The sequence below is a fragment of the Vipera ursinii genome (assembly GCF_947247035.1).
Source record: "Vipera ursinii genome assembly, chromosome: 6".
Taxonomy (NCBI): Eukaryota; Metazoa; Chordata; class Lepidosauria; order Squamata; family Viperidae; genus Vipera; species Vipera ursinii.
The window spans coordinates 82375539-82398367 of NC_139515.1; the positions used below are offsets into that span (position 1 = coordinate 82375539).

General features: G+C 43.1%; 1 protein-coding gene across 2 annotated transcripts in view; it reads left to right on the top strand.

Moving 5' to 3' along the window:
• The window catches only part of ABCC9 (ATP binding cassette subfamily C member 9), a 97581-nt gene that overhangs the window by 18750 nt on the left and 56002 nt on the right, over positions 1-22829 (top strand). For both annotated transcript variants that reach the window (XM_083365266.1, XM_083365267.1), the window contains exons 10-17: positions 2474-2608; positions 3910-4072; positions 6241-6281; positions 6996-7138; positions 10224-10332; positions 12732-12842; positions 14740-14812; positions 16625-16730. In XM_083365266.1, the coding sequence (XP_083221392.1) occupies positions 2474-2608; positions 3910-4072; positions 6241-6281; positions 6996-7138; positions 10224-10332; positions 12732-12842; positions 14740-14812; positions 16625-16730 (881 nt within the window). The remainder of the gene's footprint in view (positions 1-2473; positions 2609-3909; positions 4073-6240; positions 6282-6995; positions 7139-10223; positions 10333-12731; positions 12843-14739; positions 14813-16624; positions 16731-22829) is intronic.

Genomic DNA, 22829 nt, shown 5'->3' on the forward strand with positions numbered 1-22829 from the left:
TTTTTGGAAGATGTAGCAGACTTAATTTTGATTGAGTGCTGTGGGGAGAGAATATATGACTGAAACTGAAGGATTTGGGGGTCCTTAAAAAGAGTCCCATCCTCACCGATACCATCAAGAAAAAGCAAGTTCACTTTTATCTCAAATAGTATGGAATAGGTAAAGGTAAAGGTTCCTCCGCACATGCGTGCTAGTCGTTTGCAACTCTAGGGGCTGGTGCTCATCTCCGTTTCAAAGCTGAAGAGCCAGCGCTTGTCCGAGGACGTCTCCGTGGTCATGTGGCCGGCATGACTAGACGCCAAAGGCGCACGGAACGCTGTTACCTTCCCACCGTAGTGGTCCCTATTTTTCTACTTGCATTTTTACATGCTTTCAAACTGCTAGGTTGGCAGAAGCTGGGACGAGTAACAGGCACTCACTCTGTTACGCGGCACTCGGGATTCGACCCACCAAACTGCCGACCTTCTGATCAACAAGCTCAGCGTCCTAACCCACTGAGCTACCGCGTCCCTTATAGTATGGAATAAGCCAGTGTTTTAAAACCTCAGCAACTTGAAGATGTCTGGACGTCAACTCCCAGAATTCCCCAGCCAACCAGCATGCTGGGAATTGAAGTCCACACATCTTAAACTCGCCAAGGTTGAGAAACACAGGCATAAGCTACAAATTACATTAACTTTGCAATGTACTCTGAGGTTATAGTATTCAATTCTCATAATCCTCAATTAACAAACACTGTTTATGATTGAAGTGTGTACTGTAACACTCACCAGGGTGATGTGATGGTCACTGGCAACTATAACATTTAGTCCTATAATATATTTGTGTGTATCAAGTCACAAGTGATTCATAACTGTGTTTCAATCCAGAATCCTGGTGATTAGTAATAGTGTGCCCTCTAATTGGAAAAATGTACGGTTTATTGAAATATCCTCTTAAAAATGTCCTCTTATTTAAACTGTGACTTAAGATTGACAGGAATTCTAAAAACCTTAATGGAATTGAAGAGACAGGCAGAGCAGATGCTGATATATGCTGATGATATCTTTATTCCTCATCTGATTTCAGTGACACGCGAGTTTAGTATTCAGTCTGATTACTATATAAACTGAAATAAATCAGATTTGATCCTAATTAAGGCAGCCCTCAACTTATGACTTTAATGAAGTCTGCCCATTACAGTTGCAAGTTGTGACAGTCTAAAATGAGTTACCCACATAACCGACTCAGTTTTAGGACCTTTCTTGTGCAAGCTCTGTGTTTCTAGCTTCAGCTCCTACCTGCAAGGCAATAAAAATGATAAATGGCAATAGCACTTAGACTTATATCCCACTACAAAGTGCTTTTACAGCTCTCTCTAAGCGTATTGCCCCCAACAATCTGGGTCCTCATTTTATCGACCTCGGAAGGATGGAAGCCTTGAGCCGGTCAGGATCAAACTCCTGGCAGTGGGCAGTGAGTTAGCCTGCAATACTGCATTCTAACCACTACACCACTACAGCCTTTCCTTCCTTCCTTCCTTCCTTCCTTCCTTCCTTCCTTCCTTCCTTCCTTCCTTCCTTCCTTCCTTCCTTTCTTCCTCCCTCCCTCCCTCCCTCCCTCCCTCTCTCTTACCAATAACAGCTAGACTTATATACAATGCTCTTACAGCCCTCTCTAAGCGGTTTACAAATGTCAGCCTATTGCCCTCAACAATTGGGGTCCTCATTTTACCGACCTCGGAAGGATGGAAGGCTGAGTCAACCTTGAGCTGGCCAGGATCAAACCAGTGGTGTAGCGTGGGGGGTGCAGGGCCCCCCGGCCGCACCGGGCACAACATCTGGGGGGCGCGCTCGCACTCGCAGCTCTCTGCCCCTGCCTGGCTCACTCTCTCTCACTGCAGTGCTGGCTGTGCGAATCCGATCCGAGCCGCCGGGTCGCCGCCCACTGTGGAGGGGGGGTGCCAGGCGTGCAGTGTGGTTAGGGGGCGCAAATTACTTGCCTTGCCCCGGGTGCTGACAACCCACGCTACGCCACTGGATCGAACTCCTGGCAATGGAATGCAGAGCCAGCGTGCAATGCTGCATTCTAACCACCGTGGTGGCACACAAGCTTCCCTTGTGTTGAATCCACCTCCAGGTGATTTGGTACGTATGCACATATAGCCAAAGTATTTGAGGTACCACTCCAGGAGAGAATTCCCATCTGAAAGAAGCAGATGCTGCAACAGTTGGAGGTTCCATGGTCCATTCACACGCATGTGCTTTGCATTGTCACCTTCATATGATTTGCCCAGCTGTAATACCTAAACATTTGTTCACTTTTAAAACTAAACCATACTTAAAACATGGCAGATGTTTTCAAAGAGTGACTTTTCCTATTTCAATAGTTCCAACATCTGGAGCCGTTTCCACACCCCCGGTCAAAATCTGTGCAGATAAATGCAAACAAATAGCATTTTCTAAGTCCTTCTCCTTTCCCCTATTTTTTGTAGATTGTTATGGGAGTGATCCTGCTCTACCATTTACTGGGAAACAGTGCGGTAGTGGGAGCTGCTGTGATCTTACTGCTGGCTCCCATCCAGTATTTCATCGCAACCAAGTTGGCCGAGGCTCAAAAAAGTACTCTTGTAAGTTATTCTTGTTTCATTCTATTTTTTGTTTGAATGTGAGCTGTCAAAAGTTGTTCTTCTTGAACCAGAGCACATATGTCATTGAAATTTGTCTTACTCTCAAAATAAAGATATTCTCCATTCAAACTGATGCATACAGTACAGAATAATGAAGTTGGAAGGGACCTTGGAGGTCTTCTAGTCCAACCCCCTGCTCAAGCAGGAAACCCTATATACCATTTCAGATAAATGGTGGTCCAATGGTGGTCCAAGGATGCTGCAAACTGGCCTAGAGACTTGGGATTTCTCCAACAATGTTCTGTCAAGAACTAACCAAGCCCAGCCTTGTTTAGATTTATCAGATTAGCCCAGATGGGTTGATGCTATTAGCTATTGTTCTTGGGTTCTGGTGGAGCAATGCTGGGTATATTTTGGGAATTGGAAAAAGAAGCCTGCATAAGCCCTGAGTCTTATAACAGAATAACAGAGTTTGAAGGGACCTTGGAGGTCTTCTAGTCCAACCCCCTGCTCAGGCAGGAAGCCCTATACCAGACATGTCAAACACAAGGCCCGAGGGTCATGGAGCCCGCAAAGTCATCCTGGAAACAGTGAGGGAACGGCCCCCACTGCCTTGGCTCTGGCCCAGAGACTCTCCTCCTGCCAGAGACCCTCAGATCTGTCCCACTCCTGCCCAGGCCCCCATAGGCACCCTTGATGCGAATGAGGTAGAGCTGGCCACGCCTACCCAGTAGGTCACGCCCACTCCAGCCACACCCACCCAGTAGGCCACGCCCACCCTGGCCATACCCACCTGGCCCCCTGAGGGCAACTGCAATGTTGATGCAGTTGAGTTTGACATACCATTTCATTCAAATGGCTGTCCAGTCTCTTCTTAAAAACCTCCAGTGATGGAACAGCCACAGCTTCTGGAGGCAGGTTGCTCCACTGATTAATTGTTCTTAACTGTCAGGAAATTTCTCCTTAGTTCTAGGTGGCTTCTCTCCTTGGTTAGTTTCCATCCGTTGCTTCTTGTCCTGCCTTCAGGTGTTTTGGAGAATAGCTTGACTCCCTCTTCTTTGGGGCAGCCCCTGAGATACTGGAGCACTGCTGTAATGTCACTCCTAGTCCTTCTTTTTATTAAACTAGACATCCCCAATTCCAGCAACCGTACTTTATGCGTTTTAACCTCCAGTCCCCTATACATAAAGGCTGTTTCCTCACTCAATTCTGCCGTTGACTCCAGTACTTTTCCCCCTTTCAGAATGTCATTGGTGTCATTTTATCCTTCTGCATCTCTTTCCCTTTTATTGGAAAAAAAGGATTATTCTACAGAGCGGCTGAAGAAGACCAACGAAATATTAAAAGGCATCAAGCTATTAAAGTTGTACGCCTGGGAGCACATCTTCTGTCAAAACGTGGAAGATACAAGGATGAAAGAACTGACTAGTCTCAAAACATTTGCTCTGTATACGTCTCTTTCCAGTAAGTGCCGTAGTTGTTGATATTGTAGGCCTGGTGGGTTGGCCTGCCTTATTTTTATTTATTTTATTTATTTATTTTAATTCCATTTATATCCCGCCCTTCTCCGAAGACTCAGGGCGGCTTACAAGCTTAGCAGTAGCCTTCATTCTATGTATATGCCTGCTTATTAGGGCTTTCACACACACCCCAAGCGGCATTGTTACAAAGTCAGCTTAATTGCCCCCAACAATCTGGGTCCTCATTTTACCTACCTCGGAAGGATGGAAGGCTGAGTCAACCTTGAGCCTGGTGGGATGCGAACCTTCTTTATTTGACACTAACCGTTATCCAAAGACTAACACAGGGTGGTTTCTTTAAGGGGGTTTATAAATTTATTTAAAAAAAGAAAAGGAAAGGAAACAAGTAGAAAATTAACTCACGTTTTGGGATAGAAAGGTAATAATGTATCTCAGTCTACAGCAATATTGAGTGCAAGAGAGAGCCAGCCTGGGTGCACTAGGCCAGGGGTAGGCCACCTTGGCTCTTTTATGACTGGTGGACTTCAACTCCCAGAATTCCTGAGCCAGCCATGCTGAGGGGAAAGAATGAGGTTTCCAAGCTGAGCCATGCTGGCTCAGGAATTCTGGGAGTTGAAGTCCTCGAGTCATAAAAGAGCCAAGGTTGCCTACCTCTGTCCTAGGTGATTAAACAGGGAGAAATATCTATGGCAGGGGCAGGCAACCTTGGCTCTTTTATGACTCGTGGACTTCAACTCCCAGAATTCCTGAGCCAATCAGCAGGAGAGTGTGAGTTCTAGTCCTGCTTTAGTCATGAAAGACAGAACTGGCTGAGGGACTTTGGGCCTGTCCAACTCACCTCCTGGGTTGTTGTTGGAGTGGGAGGGGATAGGAGGAGGCTGTTTTGGCTGAGGAATTCTGGGAGTTGAAGTCCAAAAGTTTTAAAGTTGCCAAGTTTGGAGACCCCAGTTTAGTTTCTGAATTTGATGCTCCAGTCTTAGTTTTACAGTCCTGGTCTGCATCAGCAGAAGGATAGCATCATCACAAGAAGTGATAATGTCATGTTATACTTTAGTACTGAGGCCATACTTGGGATATGGCATACAGGTCTGGTCACGATGATACAAAATAGACGTTGAAACTCTGGAAAGTGTTTAGAGAAGCCCAACAAATGATGATAAAGGGTCTGGCGGCTAAACTGTATGACGAGCGGTTTCAGGAACTAGGAACGTCTACCCTAATCATTTGACTAGGCCAGTATAAGGACTCCTGCCTTGAACAGAGGGTTGGACTAGAAGATCTCCAAGTTCCTTCCAGCCCTATGATTCTATGTTCTATAGCAGAGAGACAGGAATTAGAGTTTAGGGCAGTGGTCTTCAAACTTGGCCCTTTTACGACTTGTGGACTTCAACTCCCAGAATTCCTCAGCCAGGCACGCTGGCTGAGGAATTCTGGGAGCTGAAGTCCACAAGTCGTAAGAGGGCCAAGTTTGAAGACCCCTGGTTTAGGGGGACACGCTTGTTCTCAAAATTTAGTTTCCTCTCAATTTCCATTCTGAATAGAGGAATCGCATGCAACGGAAATGTTATGTTTTCCGCATTCATTTCTCAGCCTCGTGACACTTCCTGTCACAGAATGAAATTTGTGAGTTAACATTTCCCTTGATTGAGGGAAAGAAGGTCCCAATACATTAAAAATGATCTTCTGATCTCTTTGCTTTTCTCACAGCCAAAGATGTGTGGCAACTGTCCCCGAATAATTCCGAAGTGTTCCTTTTAAACTTTGTGACATGAGTTGGTTTACATTACTAATTATTGAGACCATGTCGGTGGAAGCATGAAATATGAGTTCATTTGTAGTTTTAAGGGGCTCTCTAGAGCTTCAGCTAATACCACACCATAATTTCAAATAATTCCTTTTCTCACAGAGTTACAGTTAAAATGTACAATCGTAAAGTTCTCCTGGAAATAGGTTGTCCAACGCAACAAAGTATACAAACTTTAATATTTCCAGTATGTTTTTGTTTGACATGGGAAGAATTCTTTTCCCTCTTAAGGAGAAGTCCGGCATTTTCTTCATTCTGGCAGAAAATAATATTGAAATGTTGTGCTGTACAGATTCTGAAATATTTGGCATATCAAATGAATGGATGGTTTGTGTTTGTTTCCACAGTTTTTATGAATGCAGCTATACCTATTGCAGCTGTTCTCGCGGTAAGAATAATTTTGGGACGGATGGGTTGATGGATGGCAACGCAGAATATGCTTGAGGATCTAGGGAATCTTCATTTTTTAACAAGGATCTCTATTTCTTGAAATACAAATCTGGGAGGGTTAGTGTCCAAAGAGTAGAAATCTGACCTGGGCTAGGATCGGAGCCAGTTTGGTCCAGCGGTTAAGGCATTAGGGTAGAAAGCAGGAGACCATGAGTTCTAGTCCCGCCTTAGGCATGAAAATCAGCTGGGTGACTTTGGGCCAATCACCAGAAGACTGTGAGTTCTAGTCCCACCTTAGCCATGAAAGCCAACTGGGTCACTTTGGGCCAGTCACCAGGAGATTGTGAGTTCTAGTTCCATTGTAGGCATGAAAAGTGGCTGGGTGACTTTGGGCCAATCACCAGGAGACTGTAAGTTCTAGTCCTACCTTAACCATGATATCCAACTTAGTGACTTTGGGCCAATCACCAGGAAACTGTGAGTTCTAGTCCTACCTTAGCCATGAAAGCCAACTGAGTGGCTAACATAGTGCCTGGCTGAGGAATTCTGGGAGTTGAAGTCCACAAGTCATAAAAGGGCCAAGTTTGAAGACCCCTGATGTAAAAAATGTGAGGAAGAACATCAAGGGGCCTTTGAATTGAGCTAAGACCCCATGCTTTCTTTGAAAAACAACGTTTGCCTCTACTCATATCCTCTTTTCTTGACGTACCAGACTTTTGTGACCTACACGTATGTTGAAGTTGAACAGCTGAGTACAGCCCAGGCTTTTGCCTCTCTCGCGCTGTTTCACATCCTGGTGACCCCTTTGTTCCTGCTGTCCACTGTTGTTAGATTTGCTGTCAAGGCCATCATAAGGTAGGAGATATAATGCTTTAAAACAGACAGCCTCAATTTAACTAGCAGATTGTTGTTGTTGTTAGTTGCGGTCACGTCCGACCGCTCGTGGACAACATTCCTCCAGGCCTTCCTGTCCTCTACCACCTTCTGGAATCCATTTAAACTCACGCCTACTGCTTCAGTGACTCCATCCAGCCACCTCCTTCTCTGTCGTCCCCTTCTTCTCTTGCCCTCAACCTTTCCAAGCATTAGGCTCTTCTCCAGTGAGTCCTTCCTTCTCATTACGTGGCCAAAGTATCTGAGTTTCAACTTCAGGATCTGGCCTAGATTAGGATGAAGTAAATTGGGATTTGCCCAATGGGACATCCTCACCATTCCACCTTCTTCCAAACAAGTGGAATTGTGGAGCTTGTGAGACATTCTTGACCTTTCCTCAAACAGTGGGATTCCCACGACCATTTTCATCATGGTGACTGCATGTATGAAGGCAGCATTACCAGAGCTTGACAAGTAGTCCTCAACTTACAAACACAGTTGAGCCTAAAGTTTCCGTTGCTAAACAAAATTCGAACTCTTGGCAACTGGATCATAGTTATGTCAGTTGCAGCGTCCCTGGGGTTATATGATCCCCTTTTGCCACTTTCTGACAGGTGGAGATGGGGAAGAAAGATTAATTTAACAACTGCAGTGGTTCACTTGAATGACTGCAGTAAGTAAAGTCGTAAAATGGGGCAAATCTCACTTCACAACTGATTGCTTAGCTTTGGAAATTTTGGGTTCCAAAATTTGGATTGTAAGTTAAGGACTGCCTGTGTAAAAGGAAAGACATGTTGTGACAAGCAGAATGAATAAATAAGCATCATTAATTTGATCCCAAACTATATTTTTGTAAACACCCTTAATGCAATATTTTTCCATAACTTCTGTTCACACACCATGGTCCATATCTTCAGTATTTACAAAATGTTCAATAACATATTTCACTGGGAATTGCACCAGAATAAATGACACTATTCAGTCTACTTGTCTGAGCAAATGTGTGGGTTTTCCAATAAAACTGACTTTCTCAGGAAATGTGCTTAGGCAACGGACTTTTTTTAGATGACTAATTCTTCTTGGGATCATTTTCCCCCAAAATGCTCTGTGTATTTTCAAGCATGGGTCCCTCATGGCTGCTGATAACTTCAGACAAAATCTTTAAACAATTATGAACAAATTCCTGAGTTTGGCAGAGGAATAGTTAACAAAATACAGCATGAAAGTTTTGACATGTCATATTGATTGATTTGTATAAGGTGTCAGAGACTGGCTAATTTATTTTTTTTCTGTTTGAACTTAGAAGCAGCTCCATTCTTTTGTTTAATTTTGGCCCTTGATCTTCACCAGAAATGTCTCTGAGAATGTCTCTGCATCAGAGAACATTCTGGAAAAAAAATATGGAAGCTGGGGAAAAAATATGACAAACTGGTGGAAGACTCAAACTTTTTTTTTTCTTTTCAGGCCCACAAAATCAATTGGGTGGGAATGCGCAAATGCCAACACAAGAAACCTAGGCAAAAAAATTCTTTTTAATTGTAAACACAGTATTTTGTTCTTCTTCCTCCTTCCAAACAGTCCAAAACAAAACAAAACAAAACAAAATAAATCTTAATGTTGTATAAAAGATGAAGCTTGCTCACTGCGTGCGCGCTATATTTAGCATCCTCTAATTCCAAAACCAACAGGTCCATTGCATTGTGGGCAGTTCAGACTGAGCGGTTCAGTTTTTGCCAGGACAAAAATGCAACTTTTTCAAAATTTATTTTCTCAGTTTTGCACTTAACAGCCAAAGTAATCTCAGGAGGATAATGAATGCTTGGCACTTCATTTCCCCCTATATCAGCCTGCCTATCATCCATCAACTTAGTTTACAGATAGTGCGCAGTACCAAGAGTAATTAAATCTGTGTATGTTCTTACCAAACAGTCCCCAAAGCTGCTTTTCCAAAAGGCAACAGGACTTTCTTGATTTCCCCCCCCCCCTTGAAAACATTTCGCCTCTCACCAGCTCTCAAGAAGCTTCTTGGATGAGAAGTGAGACATTTTCAAGGAAAAAAACCAACATGAAAGTCCAGTTGCCTTTTGGTAAAAAAACAACAACAACACACACACACACACACAAAACTTTGGGATAAACCATGACCTGGATGATTGAGACTCTCCACAAATCTTCCCACCAACCTGTTCCACTCCATTTGGCGAAGTTGCCTTATTTCTCTAGTTTACTACTAAAGAATTTGATTCAAATGGCTGCCTTTTAGGACAACGTAAAATACCTGTTTTTCCAACAAGCCCAAAGTCAGGGCGATTCGTGAAGCCACAGGAGCAATGCAAATTCTTTTCTTTTCTTTTTTCTTTTTCTTTTTCTTTTTGCATTCCATTGTTACCATGGGGTGGTTTTTTTATGCTTGGTTTTCTATAAATTGTTTTCTATGACTTGGATTGCTGACAATTAGGCAGTTTGGTATAAGTATCAATGCATCAGATATATTGGCATAATATCGCGGGCCGCCGACAGTATATTTACAAATCTGTGTCAGGAAAAAGTAATTTGAAAAGCCCCTCTCAGTAAGAGTGGAAATGTGGGCAGGATCTGTATTTTTTTGTTATGACCAATACAGACTAAAAGAATGATAGAGTTGGAAGGGACCTTGGAGGTCATCTAGTCCAACCCTCTGCTCGAGCAGGAGACCCTATACCAGGGGTCTTCAAACTTGGCCCTTTTATGACTTGTGGACTTCAACTCCCAGAATTCCTCAGCCAGGCACACTGGCTAAGGAATTCTGGGAGTTGAAGTCCACAAGTCATAAAAGGGCCAAGTCTGAAGACCCCTGGTCTGGATCCAAGCCTGCAGTTTCATCAAAATGGCCGACTGAGGGATTCTGGAAGTCCACAAGTCGTCAAAAGGGCCAAGTTTGAAGACCCCTGCTCCATACCATTTCAGACAAATGGTTGTCCAATCTCTTCTTAAAAACCTCCAGTGATGGAGCCTCCACAATGCCATAAAAGTAATCTTAACAATTTTGTCTGTTATCACTCGTGCTTTCCCTATTTCTGTTTTTCAGTGTGCAGAAATTAAATGAATTTCTCTTAAGTGATGAGATTGGAGATGACAGCTGGAGAAATGGAGAGAACCCACTGGAATATGAATCGTGTAAAAAGCACATGGCACTAGTAAGGCATTCTTTGTCTTATTCTTTTTTTTCAAGCTTCAGATTTTTTTTTTACGGATTCAAGTCTACTGATGGCCAGTTCCCCATACTATTTTCTATATAAGAACTCTTTGTTGATTATGGAATGGTCTCAATTAAATGGATAAGGTTCTTAGCAGTAAAAAAAAGCCATATTGCTATTTTTTAATAGCAATAGACTTATATACCTCTTCACAGTGCTTTACAGCCCCCTCTAAGCAGTTTACAGAGTCAGCCTATTGCCTCCCAATAATCTGGGTCCTCGTTTTACCAACCTCGGAAGGATGAAAGGCTAAGTCAACCTTGAGCCAGTCAGGATCAAACTCCTGGCAGTGGACAGAGTTAGCCTGTAATACTGCATTCTAACCATTGCACCCCTACGGTACTTAATAACTAAGAACTGATTATTAATTTTGGTAATTCATTGCACAGTAACATAAATATAGAAGACTAGGCTGTCCCCAGATTAATTGATTGATTTAGGTTTAGGTTTAGGCACGGTGTGATTTTAATGATTCTGGAAATGTCAAACAACAAAGTGAAAAGCTTCCATGCAATATAAACGAATAACACTGTCGATGATTGCTCTATGGCAGCTTTTCTCAGCCTTGGCAAATTCCAGAGGTATGTATGGATTTCTACTCATTCTGTCTGGGGAATTTTGGGAGGTGAAGTCCACAGATCTCCACGCTGCCAAGATTGAGAAACATGGTAATTTCTATCAGATCTCATTGAACTGTACCTATTATTTCAGATGAGGTAAACATGTTTTATAAGGTGGATGGCTAGCTTAATAACCAGTCTTCCACTTTTTTTTTTTTCATCTGGGACCAGCAGTGATGGAAATAGACCCCCAAATATCTTGATTTAAAAGAGTATAGGTAAGGTAAACGTTCTCCCGCACATGCGTGCTAGTCGTTTCCGACTCTAGGGGCCAGTGCTCATCTCCATTTCAAAGCCGAAGAGCCAGCGCTTGTCCGAGGACGTCTCCGTGGTCATGTGGCTGGCATGACTAGATGCCAAAGGTGCACGGAACACTGTTACCTTCCCACCGTAGTGGTCCCTATTTTTCTACTTGCATTTTTATGTGCTTTCGAACTGCTAGGTTGGCAGAAGCTGGGATGAGTAACAGGCGCTCACTCTGCTATGCGGCACTCAGGATTCGACCCGCCAAACTGCCGACCTTCTGATCGACAAGCTCAGCGTCCTAACCCACTGAGCCACCACATCCCTTTTTTAAAAGAGTATAGGGAACATGAAACAAGATCTGATCCATTCCAGGAAAGAAGATAGCTGAAGGAAACTAAAGGTAGTCCCTGACTTACCACCATAATGAGCCTGGAATCTTAGCTGCTGAGTGAAGCAAATGTTAAGTGAGATGTCACACGACTGCTTCGCTCAACAACTGCAATCCTGCTTATAGTCATTAATTGATCGCACGTCATCAAGCAGGCAGAGTCACAGGTAATGAACATGGGGTGCCGGTGGGGGCAGGATCCTGGGCAGGATCCTTTACTTGAGCTGAAAACCCTACCGAAATTCAGCACTGAGCCTCTTAAGGCCTCCCCATCTGCCTGGCACCCTGTTCTACTTAGCTTATTGTGCTGCCTCTCCACTCGGATTTGGCTCCCTCTTCTCTCTGGAGCTGGCTGTCAAAAGATATCCCCTCTCCTCCACGTGTGTGGAATGAAATGCCTTTGGCAGGGTCCAGGAATGGAGCGCAAATCATCAGGATCTGAGTTCCATTTCTGCACCCACAGAAGGAGGTCAGGTTTGCTCGGCAAGCAACTCTTTTGTCCTAGAGATGAGAGGGAGTCCTTGCAGTGGGTAGCATTAGCTCGCAACCTTCTCTGCTGTCTTCCCCATTGTCTTTCTGGGGAAGCCTGCCACCAAAGAGATTGCAAACAGCAATGACATGATCACGGAGCACTTGGTCATGAATTTGAACCGGTTGCCAAGCATCCAGATTGTGACCATGCACCTGCTGGGAGGAGAGGGCATGGCATTCTATGATGTCTGGAAGTGCTTTGCAGGTCATAAAATACCCTTTCCAACTGCTTTTGTAACTTTAAACGGTTGTCAAACAAGCGGTCGCAAGTCAAGGATTATCTGTAAAGTCTTTTCTATGCTTGGCTACATCTCTAAAATCCTTTCTGTATCGAATCTAGAAAAGCCAACTTCAGATATGGTGCTACATCATCCCTTTAGTTAAACAATCAAGATAACCTAAACATCCCTGATTGGTATGGTAGGGAAGAAGATATGTGACTACTCCTAAGGGGAAAAATATATATGAAAATGAATTTTGGGGTTACCTTCTTCAGTAATCAGGTGCAGATAAAGCCCCATCTCCTTTCTTCTCTTTTTTCTCCATGTCTGAAGCATCCCAAAGCGATAAATCGGAAACAGCCCTTGAGACACCAGCTGGATGCCTATGATCAGTCACAAAGGATATCAGCTCAACATCTAAACTTCGATGAATGTGCTATCAAGGTCCTTTATATTTTAATCAATCCCATATTATCTCATCAAACACTAGGTGAATTGCTGATAATCCAGATGGGATGGATCATCTGTAGTTAATCTCCATTCTGATCTGGAGGGAGGTGTCATTTTTAAAAAATGCTAGTTTCTCAACTTGAGAGTATTTATGATATCTTTGTTTTCACTTAAGACGAATCTCTGGTACGGAAGATTCTCTCTCTCTCTCTCTCTCTCTCTCTCTCTCTCTCTCTCTCTCTCTCTCTCTCTCCATATCCATCCATCCATCCATCCAATCTATTGGCTGTCCATCTTACTGCCTTACTGCCAGGTAACTCTGGCGGCTTATGATATCTAAAAACAAAAACCAAACTAGGTACTGTGAATAAAATACTACAAAAGCATGGAAGTGCCAAATGCAATAGCTAAAGGGCAAAGTCAATCTGCAAACAGGATGATCTGGGGGAGGTGGGAGGTGGGATTTGAGATTAATCTATCAAGCTAGCTAGCAGAGCCAGGTCATTAGGCTCTTATGGAAGATCAGAAGTGTTGGAGTGGAGAGGAAGATGTTCCATAGGGCAGGTGCAACAGCGGAGAAGGCCCTTTTCCTGGTCCCCACCTGCTGGGCCGTGCAGCATGCCTCCTCTGCCAGCACAGGTAGGGTGGGCCAGTCCAATGGGATAAAACAGTCCTCTAAGGAACCAGAAACCCATGCCATAAATGAAGGGCGTAAAAGATAATTACCAATGCCTTGAAGATTGAGGGCAAGAGAAGAAGGGGACGACAGAGAATGAGGTGGCTGGATGGAGTCACTGAAGCAGTAGGCGTGAGCTTAAATGGACTCCAGAAGATGGTAGAGGACAGGAAGGCCTGGAGGAACGTGGTCCATGGGGTCACGATGGGTCGGACACGACTTCACAACTAACAACAACAACAACAAAAGATGCCCAGAACTATTACTTACAATTCTTTCTATGAAAGCAATTCATACGCGACTCCGAAGGTATATCTCTGGAAGATTGCAACCATCATAAATTCAGGCCAGTTGCCAAGCATCCAGATTTTGTTCATGTGACTACGGGGTTACTGAAATGGTCATTAAATGTGAAAAATCATTGTTAAGTGTGAAAAGGGTCATAAGCCATTTTTTCAGTGTCAATGTAACTTTGAATGGCCACTAAAGGAAGGATTGCAAATGAAGCACTTACCCCAAAACAGAGCTAGTCAATATACAAAGAACAGGGGCAGGAATTGAATAGATGTAATTTAATGACCCTGATTGCTCTTTAGAAGGCCAGATCCTGAAGTTGAAACTCAAATACTTTGGCCATCTAATGAGAAAGAAGGACTCACTGGAGAAGAGCCTAATGCTGGGAAAGATGGAGGGCAAGAAAAGAAGGGGACAACAGAGAATGAGGTGGCTGGATGGAGTCACTGAAGCAGTAGGTGTGAGCTTAAATGGACTCGAGAAGATGGTACAGGACAGGAAGGTCTGGAGGAACGTTGTCCATGGGGTCGCGATGGGACTTCACAACTAACAACAGCGCCTTGAACTGCACCTAGAAGCAGACCAGCAGCTAGATTTTTACCATAGGCTTTGTTTTGTTTTTCATTTATTACTTGTTGTGTTTATCTTCACTGAAAAGGATTGTTTTGTACTTAAAAGAGTATTCTAAATATTGGAACATTTTGGAAACCATGTTTATTATGTAGCACACCCATTTTTAAGTCCCTGGGTATCTTTTATTCTCATGTCATTTCAGAATCTGTTGGGGTTTTTTTTTGAAAAAGCTTTGTACCCTACCTAACCTGCTTTTGTAAGAGATACAGATGTGCTTGCCTATTAAGTTCAACATAATTATTACATGCACTTGTTGGCAGTTCTAATATACGATATTATGCATTGCAGGTAACCAACGGATACTTTTCCTGGGGAAGTGGGCTTGCCACATTATCCGGCATTGATATCCGAATCCCAACAGGTAAATTCGTTTTGCACATTCAATATCATTTTGTTCAGTACATTTTCAATAGTTAAAAGGTAAAGGTAAAGGTTCCCCCGCACATGCGTGCTTGTCGTTTCCAACTCTAGGGGCCGGTGCTCATCTCCGTTTCAAAGCCGAAGAGCCAGCGCTTGTCCGAGGACGTCTCCGTGGTCATGTGGCCGGCATGACTAGATGCCAAAGGCGCACGGAACGCTGTTACCTTCCCACCGTAGTGGTCCCTATTTTTCTACTTGCATTTTTACGTGCTTTCGAACTGCTAGGTTGGCAGAAGCTGGGACGAGTAACAGGCGCTCACTCTGTTACACGGCACTCGGGATTCGACCCGCCAAACTGCAGACCTTCTGATCGACAAGCTCAGCGTCCTAACCCACTGAGCCACCGCGTCCCTTCTAGATAGTTAGGAACATTTAAAAGGATCATGGACAGATTAACTATAGAATAACCTACAAACCATCCAGATTCACCCATATAGTGATATAGATGGTGTATATCAATCAATCAATCAATCAGAACAGAGCTTCAAGGGACCTTGGAGATCTTCTAGTCCAACCCCCAACCCTATGCCATTTTAGACAAATAGCTATCCAGTCTCTTCTTAAAAACCGCCAGTGATGAAGCACCTACAACTTCTGGAGGCAAGTTGTTCCACTGGTTAAATATCCTCACTGTTAGGACGTTTCTCCTTAATTCCAGGTTGCTTCTCTCCTTGATTAATTTCCATGCATTGTTTCTTGTCCTGCCCTCTGGTGCTTTGGAGAATAAGCTGACCCCCTCTTCTTTGTGGCAGCCCCTCAAATCCTGGAAGACTGCTATCATGTTCCCCTAGTCCTTCTTTTCTCTAGACTGGCCATATCCAAATCCTGCAATGTTTGATCTGTATCTATATCTATATCTATATCTATATCTATATCTATATCTATATCTATATCTATATCTATATCTATATCTATATCTATCATCTATATCTATATCTACAGTATATCTATATCTATATCTATATACCTAGAACTAAGGAGAAACTTCCTGACAGGTAGAACAGTTCCAATAACTCAGGGGCTGCCCCAAAGAAGAGGGAGTCAAGCTATTCTCCAAAGCACCTGAAGGCAGGACAAGAAGCAACGGAGGGAGACTGATCAAGGAGAGAAGCAACCTAGAACTAAGGAGGAATTTCCTGACAGTTAGAACAATTGATCAATGGAACAACCTGCCTCCAGAAGCTGTGAATGCTCCAAGACTGGAAGTTTTTAAGAAGAGACTGGACAGCCATTTGACTAAAATGGTATAGGGTTTCCTGCCTGAGCAGGGGGTTGTACTAGATGACCTCCAAGGTCCCTTCCAACTTTGTTATTATTAGTATTAGTATTTCTCTGTCTATATGTATATATCTATATATATGTAAAGTTTTTTAAGGTATAGTCATATGTTCATTTTCTTGGAATAAGTCTTCAAGATTTTAAAATGGACAGCCATAGGAATTTTTTTTGGTTTGTTTAAAATCTCTTACATTGAAATAAATGGGATGTCTATAATCTGCCTGAGTGTATTTCTAACCAAACAATTCTTCCATTGAGAGATTTATAGACATTCCTTTTCCCCAAACAATTTACTGCAAAATGTATGACAAGCCAAATAAACAATGATCAAAACAGAAGCTTAGAAGTGAATGGCACCTATTCTTGAAATACAGGGGTGTTTATGCCTATAGGCAAGCAGTTGGAATAATCATTAACAGAATACTCTAAGGAAAGAATGCGTTAAAAGGTTTAATTTTGATTTCTTAATTTGTAGGCCAGATGACCATGATTGTAGGACAAGTTGGCTGTGGCAAATCTTCTCTCCTTCTTGCTATCCTCGGTGAGATGCAAACCTTGGAAGGGAAAGTTCATTGGAACCGGTATGTTTTCAAATTGTTTAACTTGAACAAGGGTTGTCTGGAGAGAGAGGATCGAATCCGTATAGGGAGCTATTTTTAATCTCGCAAATCATGAGTGACTCAAGCAATGAATGACATGAAGAATAATATTTGCAATCAATAAACCAGTCAGGGAACTTGATTAAGATGATCTGTTTTCATTGTGAAATTTGGCGCTGGAAGAAAGATCAATGCATAGTCTGTCACGAAAGGAGCTTTTATGATGTACCTCTATCAGTCTAAATCAGGAGTGTCAAACTCAATTTCACTGAGGGCCACATCAGCATTGTGGTTGCCCTCGGGGGGGCAGGTGGGTGTGGCCAGGGTGGGCGTGGCCTACTGGTTGGGCATGGCTGGAGTTTGTGTGGCCTACTGGGAGGGCATGGCCAGCTCTACATTGTTCCCATCAAGGGTGTCTAGCCTGCCCAAAGTAGACAGGGCCATGAGCTGGCCACTTCCAGGCAATGGTGCATTTCTTCATTCCTCACAAAGGGTGATAACTCCCCAGCATGCACCCAGGGGGCAATGCCGACACGGCAGTGGCCGGTCCCTGTTTCCAGATGGCCTTGTGGAGCTAAGATTGAATGTATTTCAGCATAGATGGCCACCACAAAATTGTACATTGGCTCCTGGCCAGCCTGGGCCAGGGCCAAGGCAGCGGGGACCGTTCCCTCACTGTTTCCAGGATGGCTTCGCGAGCCACATGAAACCACTTCACGGGCCAGATCCGACCCCTGGGCCTTGTGTTTGACATGTCTGGTCTTAATTATTAGGGGATTCAGACGGCGTGATCTTAGGCTGGTAGCTTCCCAATGTTTCCTTAGGACTGTTTTTTTCCATTAAAAGGAAATGCAGGATAGTACAATTTTTGATAGATGATAGCAGGTACCTCTGTTGGGAAGACCCCAAGGAGACTCATTTTTGATAAAGGAGAGTATCTTGAATAGAATAGAATAACAGAATTGGAAGGGATCTTGTAGGTCATTCAGTCCAACCCCCTACCCAAGCAGGAGACCCTATACCAGGGGTCTTCAAACTTGGCCCTTTTATGACTTGTGGACTTCAACTCCCAGAATTCCTCAGCCAGCGTGCCTGGCTGAGGAATTCTGGTAGTTGAAGTCCACAAGTCATAAAAGGGCCAAGTTTGAAGACCCCTGCCCTATACCATTTCTGACAGATGGCAGTCCAGTCTCTTCTTGAAAGCTTCCAGTGATGAAGCACCCACAACTTCTGAAGGCAGTTTGTTCCATTGGTTGATTGTTCTCACTGTCCGAAAATTTCTCCTTATTTCTAGGTTGAATCTCTCCTCAATCAGTTTCCATCCATTGTTCCTTGTCTGCACCTTCAGGTGCTTTGGAAAATAGGTTGACCCCCTCCTCTCTGTGACAGCCCCTCAAATATTGGAACACTGCTATCATGTCTCCCCTGGTCCTTTTCTTCACTAGACTAGCCATGCCCAGTTCCTGCAACTGTTCTTCATGTGTTTTAGCCTCCAGTCCCCTAATCATCTTTGTTGCTCTTCTCTGCACTTTTTCTAGGGTACCGTTTTTCTGTATTTCAAGGCTGAATTGTGTTGTCATAGCTGCTCTCTGAGCTTGGTGGTTTTCTTGCAGACGTTTCATTATCCAACTAGGTAACATCAGCAGTGCTAGAATCATTGGTAGTGAAACATCTGCAAGAAAACTACCAAGCTCAGAAAGCAGAAAAGGACCTCTCAGATTGATTTCTCTTTTTAATAGCAGTCTGCACAGACGTCTGCATTAAAAGACTACATACACTGCACCATAAGGGGGTGACATGATAGCAGTGTTACAATATCTCAGGGGCTGCCACAAAGAAGAAGGAGTCAAGCCATTCTCCAAAGCACCTGAAGGCAGGACAAGAAGCAACGGACGGAAACTAATCAAGGAGAGAAGCAACCTAGAACTAAAGAAGAATTTTCTGACAGTTAGAACAACTAATCAGTGGAACAACCTGCCTCCAGAAGCTGTGAATACTCCAACACTGGAAGTTTTTAAGAAGAGACTGGCCAGCCATTTGTTTGAAATGGTGTATGGTTTCCTGCCTGAGCAGGGTGTTGGACTAGATGACCTCCAAGGTCCCTTCCAACTGTTTATATTATTGTTTTGTTGTTGTTATTATAAATGTGCACATCCAGCTTGATAAGAGTCAGAAGAAATGGGTTCAATAATGCTCCTAAAGACTTTATCCTGTATGGATATAAAGCCAGAGTAGCTGTGCAGTGTAGCTGCCTCTTGATTCCATGTCTTTTAGTAACTAGGCAAAAAACTGCAAAATATGAATTCTCAGTGGAGTTGTAAATGGGCAGTAAGATTATTGATAAGCAAATGGTGATCTCCAGCTAAAATCCTCCCTCTATAGATTCAGATAATTTCTTGAGAGCTGGTGTTAAGAGATAGGGGGAATTGCATTGAGAAAATATCTCAGGCATGTACCAAGCGGTAGGGAACCATAACTAATTTGGAAGATACCATTTTCATCACTGTGATTCTTGTTTAAGATTCATGGACTTGCATAGGTCAAACAGCCTTCCCAATGTGTAGACCAGGGGTCTTCAAACTTGGCCCTTTTATGACTTGTGGACTTCTGGCTGAGGAATTCTGGGAGTTGAGGTCCACAAGTCATAAAAGGGCCAAGTTTGAAGGTCCCTGATGTACACGATCTTCTAGATCAGGGGTAGGCAACCTTGGCTCTTTTATGACTCGTGGACTTCAACTCCCAGAATTCCTGAGCCATGCCAAGGGGAAGGGAGAGGTTTCCAAGCTATGCTGGCTCAGGAATTCTGGGAGTTGAAGTCCACGAGTCATAAAAGAGCCAAGGTTGCCTACCCCTGATTCTAGATCATTGCTGAGCATTCTGCAAACTGAAATTTATATTCTGGAATAAGTATTTCTCCACCTTGGGAACTTTAAGATATGTGGACAATCAACTTCCAGAATCCCCCAGACAACATGACTAGTTGGGGAATTCTGGGAGTTGAAATCCACATATCTTAAAGTTGCCAAGGTTAAGAAACATTGGTCTCGAAGGTGCCAAGGTTGAGGAAGAATGATGACAAATAACAAAATTGCCAAACTAAAAGATTTATCTCCCTATGTAGCAAAAAAAAAGCAGCACACTATCAACTATGCCTATTTTACCACACTAATGTGGGATACAGGATATGTCTACTATACTAAAACATGAAAAGTAGAACTTGAAAATCCAAAATTTGAGACTGTACAGTAGTTTAAACTCTCTTCAAAGTGTTTTTTTTTTGTTTTATCACATCCTCAATTTTATCTCTGGGGATCACAAGGGCTAGAAATGTTTTGTTTACTTGCTTTTGTTTACAAATGAAGACTGAAAGATTGTGGAGTCCTGCAAAAGCAGGAGATGAATGAAATGGCCCAGTGATTGTAAACCAGAAGCTTCATCTATCCCTGAATAGTAATTTTAACTGGCGCAAACAAATTTGGTGACGTTTTGCTGACAATTTCAGGCTGCCTGACAGAAAGGTGTTTTCAGGAGTTCACAGGTATTACTGAATTCAACTCTCAGTTCCCTGACATAATAATTAAGATTCTAATTTCTCCCATCATTCCCTTGCTACGTAATTCTGCATGCTTAGGTTTGTCCAGTCATCATGTAAAGCAATGTTTCTCAACCTTAGCAATGTTAACATATGTCAACTACAACTCCCAGAGAGTTGTAGAGAGAAATAGTCTCAACTACTTTAAAGAGTTGAATGCTGATTTGCCAGTAATCCAGAATCAGATTTTCCAACCTATCCTTCTTATACAGTATACTGTATATTCAACTTCTAATCACTCTGCAGAAAAGCAACTTCTGTAGTTTAATATAGCTAGTTCCACGTTAGAAGTATGTTATGAGCAGTAAGCATTTCCAGAAGGCTGGCTATGATATATCCGTCAGATTTTCAATACAGTAGTACGTTGACTGTAGGTTCTCCAAAAGGAAGCCGTTTGCCTACGAAAATAGTCTGGGTTGCAGAAATTTACAAGTATGCTTTGCTGAGGTTTCTATAAAGGTAAAGGTAAAAGGTAAAGGTTCCCCCGCACATGCGTGCTAGTCGTTTCTGACTCTAGGGGCCGGTGCTCATCTCCGTTTCAAAGCCAAAGAGCCAGCGCTTGTCCGAGGACGTCTCCGTGGTCATGTGGCTGGCATGACTAGACGCCAAAGGCGCACGGAACGCTGTTACCTTCCCACCGTAGCGGTCCCTATTTTTCTACTTGCATTTTTACGTGCTTTCGAACTGCTAGGTTGGCAGAAGCTGGGACGAGTAACAGGTGCTCACTCTGCTACGTGGCACTCGGGATTTGACCCACCAAACTGCCGACCTTCTGGTCAACAAGCTCAGCGTCCTAACCCACTGAGCCACCACATCCCTTTGAGGTTTCTATACTGTCCTTGTAATATCAGGGCTGGGATTGTTGATTTCAGAAACTCCAAGCAAGCATTTGCGGTTCTCCTGCACTTCTTAACAAAGTTCTTAGTGAGGAATATCCCCATACATTTAAATAGAGCAAGGAATTCTGTGTCTGTTTCATTGTTCCTACATTGGCTGAGACTTGTCAGATCTACAAAAGTTCTACCTAAAATGTAGTATATGCTGAAGGATGTCCTCCATCTTGATAAAAATCTATTCTCCTCATTTATCTTCTATCAAATGCCCTGAGTTTCAGCATGTAGAGTTTAATCTCCAAGGAGGTCCTTGGTGCTCTCTAAGCTTGGTGGTTTTCTTGCAGACATTTCATTACCCAACGAGGTAACATCATCAGAAGGAGGGTGGGGTTTGCTCTCTTGCTATTTTTTATATTGGTAAATCCCTGGATACTAAAGACTTGACTCTTAAGATTAGCAGCACTCTGTTGACTAGGATTACATACATATTGCAACTTCATTTTTTATTTCTTTGCTTGCTTCAGCTTCTTCCTGCATTCTAAAATTTTACCTCACACGCCTGGTTTTCAAGGAGGTTGTCTGTCTTTATGCAGCGCAGAGTCTGAAAGATGCTTTTCCCTTCTTGTGTGTGTTTCCATAGACTAGATGTGAGCTGCAGTGATGCATTAATGATGTACCTTTCAACCTTACCTAAAACACTACATTTATCTGCATGATTATCCTCTTGATAGATTCTTTAATCCAGGGGTCTCCAAACCCTGGTCCATGGACCAGTACCGGGCTGCAGCATGCCAGCCACTGGTCTGCACAAACAAGCAAAGCCCCATCTGTGGGATGCAGGCAGCACACAAAATCACGCACTCTCCGGTCCATGGAAAAACCTTTTTCCACAGAACTGGTCCCTGGTGCCCAAAAGGTTGGGGATCTCTGCTTTAAGGAATACAGACCCTTGTAAAAAAGAGGAATCCTGTGACATTAGGAATCTTTTTTTTTCTGCATAATGTTTATTTTCCAAGAGATGTTTTAAATATTAATACTAAGTAGAGCATTAAAATAAGCATTTCCAATGGACTTGGCACAGCACTAAATTTCGAGTTGAAATGCCGCTATTCATAATGTTGATTTTATAACGAACAGTTACAATGGTGAATTCCACATCACAGTATCTCAGAATAAATTCACTTCATAAAGGCTCTCTGACACCATTCTTGAGTATCCAAAGAATACTAGGAGGCAATATATGGTCATTGTATTGATCCTTGGTGGAGCAGTGGGCTAATGCCTCCTTAAGTAACACCAGCTGCCTGCAATTAGTGCAGGTTCGAGTCCCACCAGGCTCAAGGTTGACTCAGCCTTCCATCCTTCCCAGGTAGGTAAAATGAGGACCCAGATTGTTGGGGGCAATAAGCTGACTTTGTAATAATGCCGCTTGGGGTGTGTGTGAAAGCCCTAACAAGCAGGCATATACATAGAATGAAGGCTACTGCTAAGTTTGTAAAGCCGCCCTGAGTCTTCGGAGAAGGGCGGGATATAAATGGAATTAAAATAAAAAAATAAAAAATGTCTCATTATTAGTGAGGGCAGGAATGGAAACCTTTTGGATACTCAGAAGGGATCCAGGAAGAGAAGAGGACAGGAGTAGAAATGTTGCCTTTT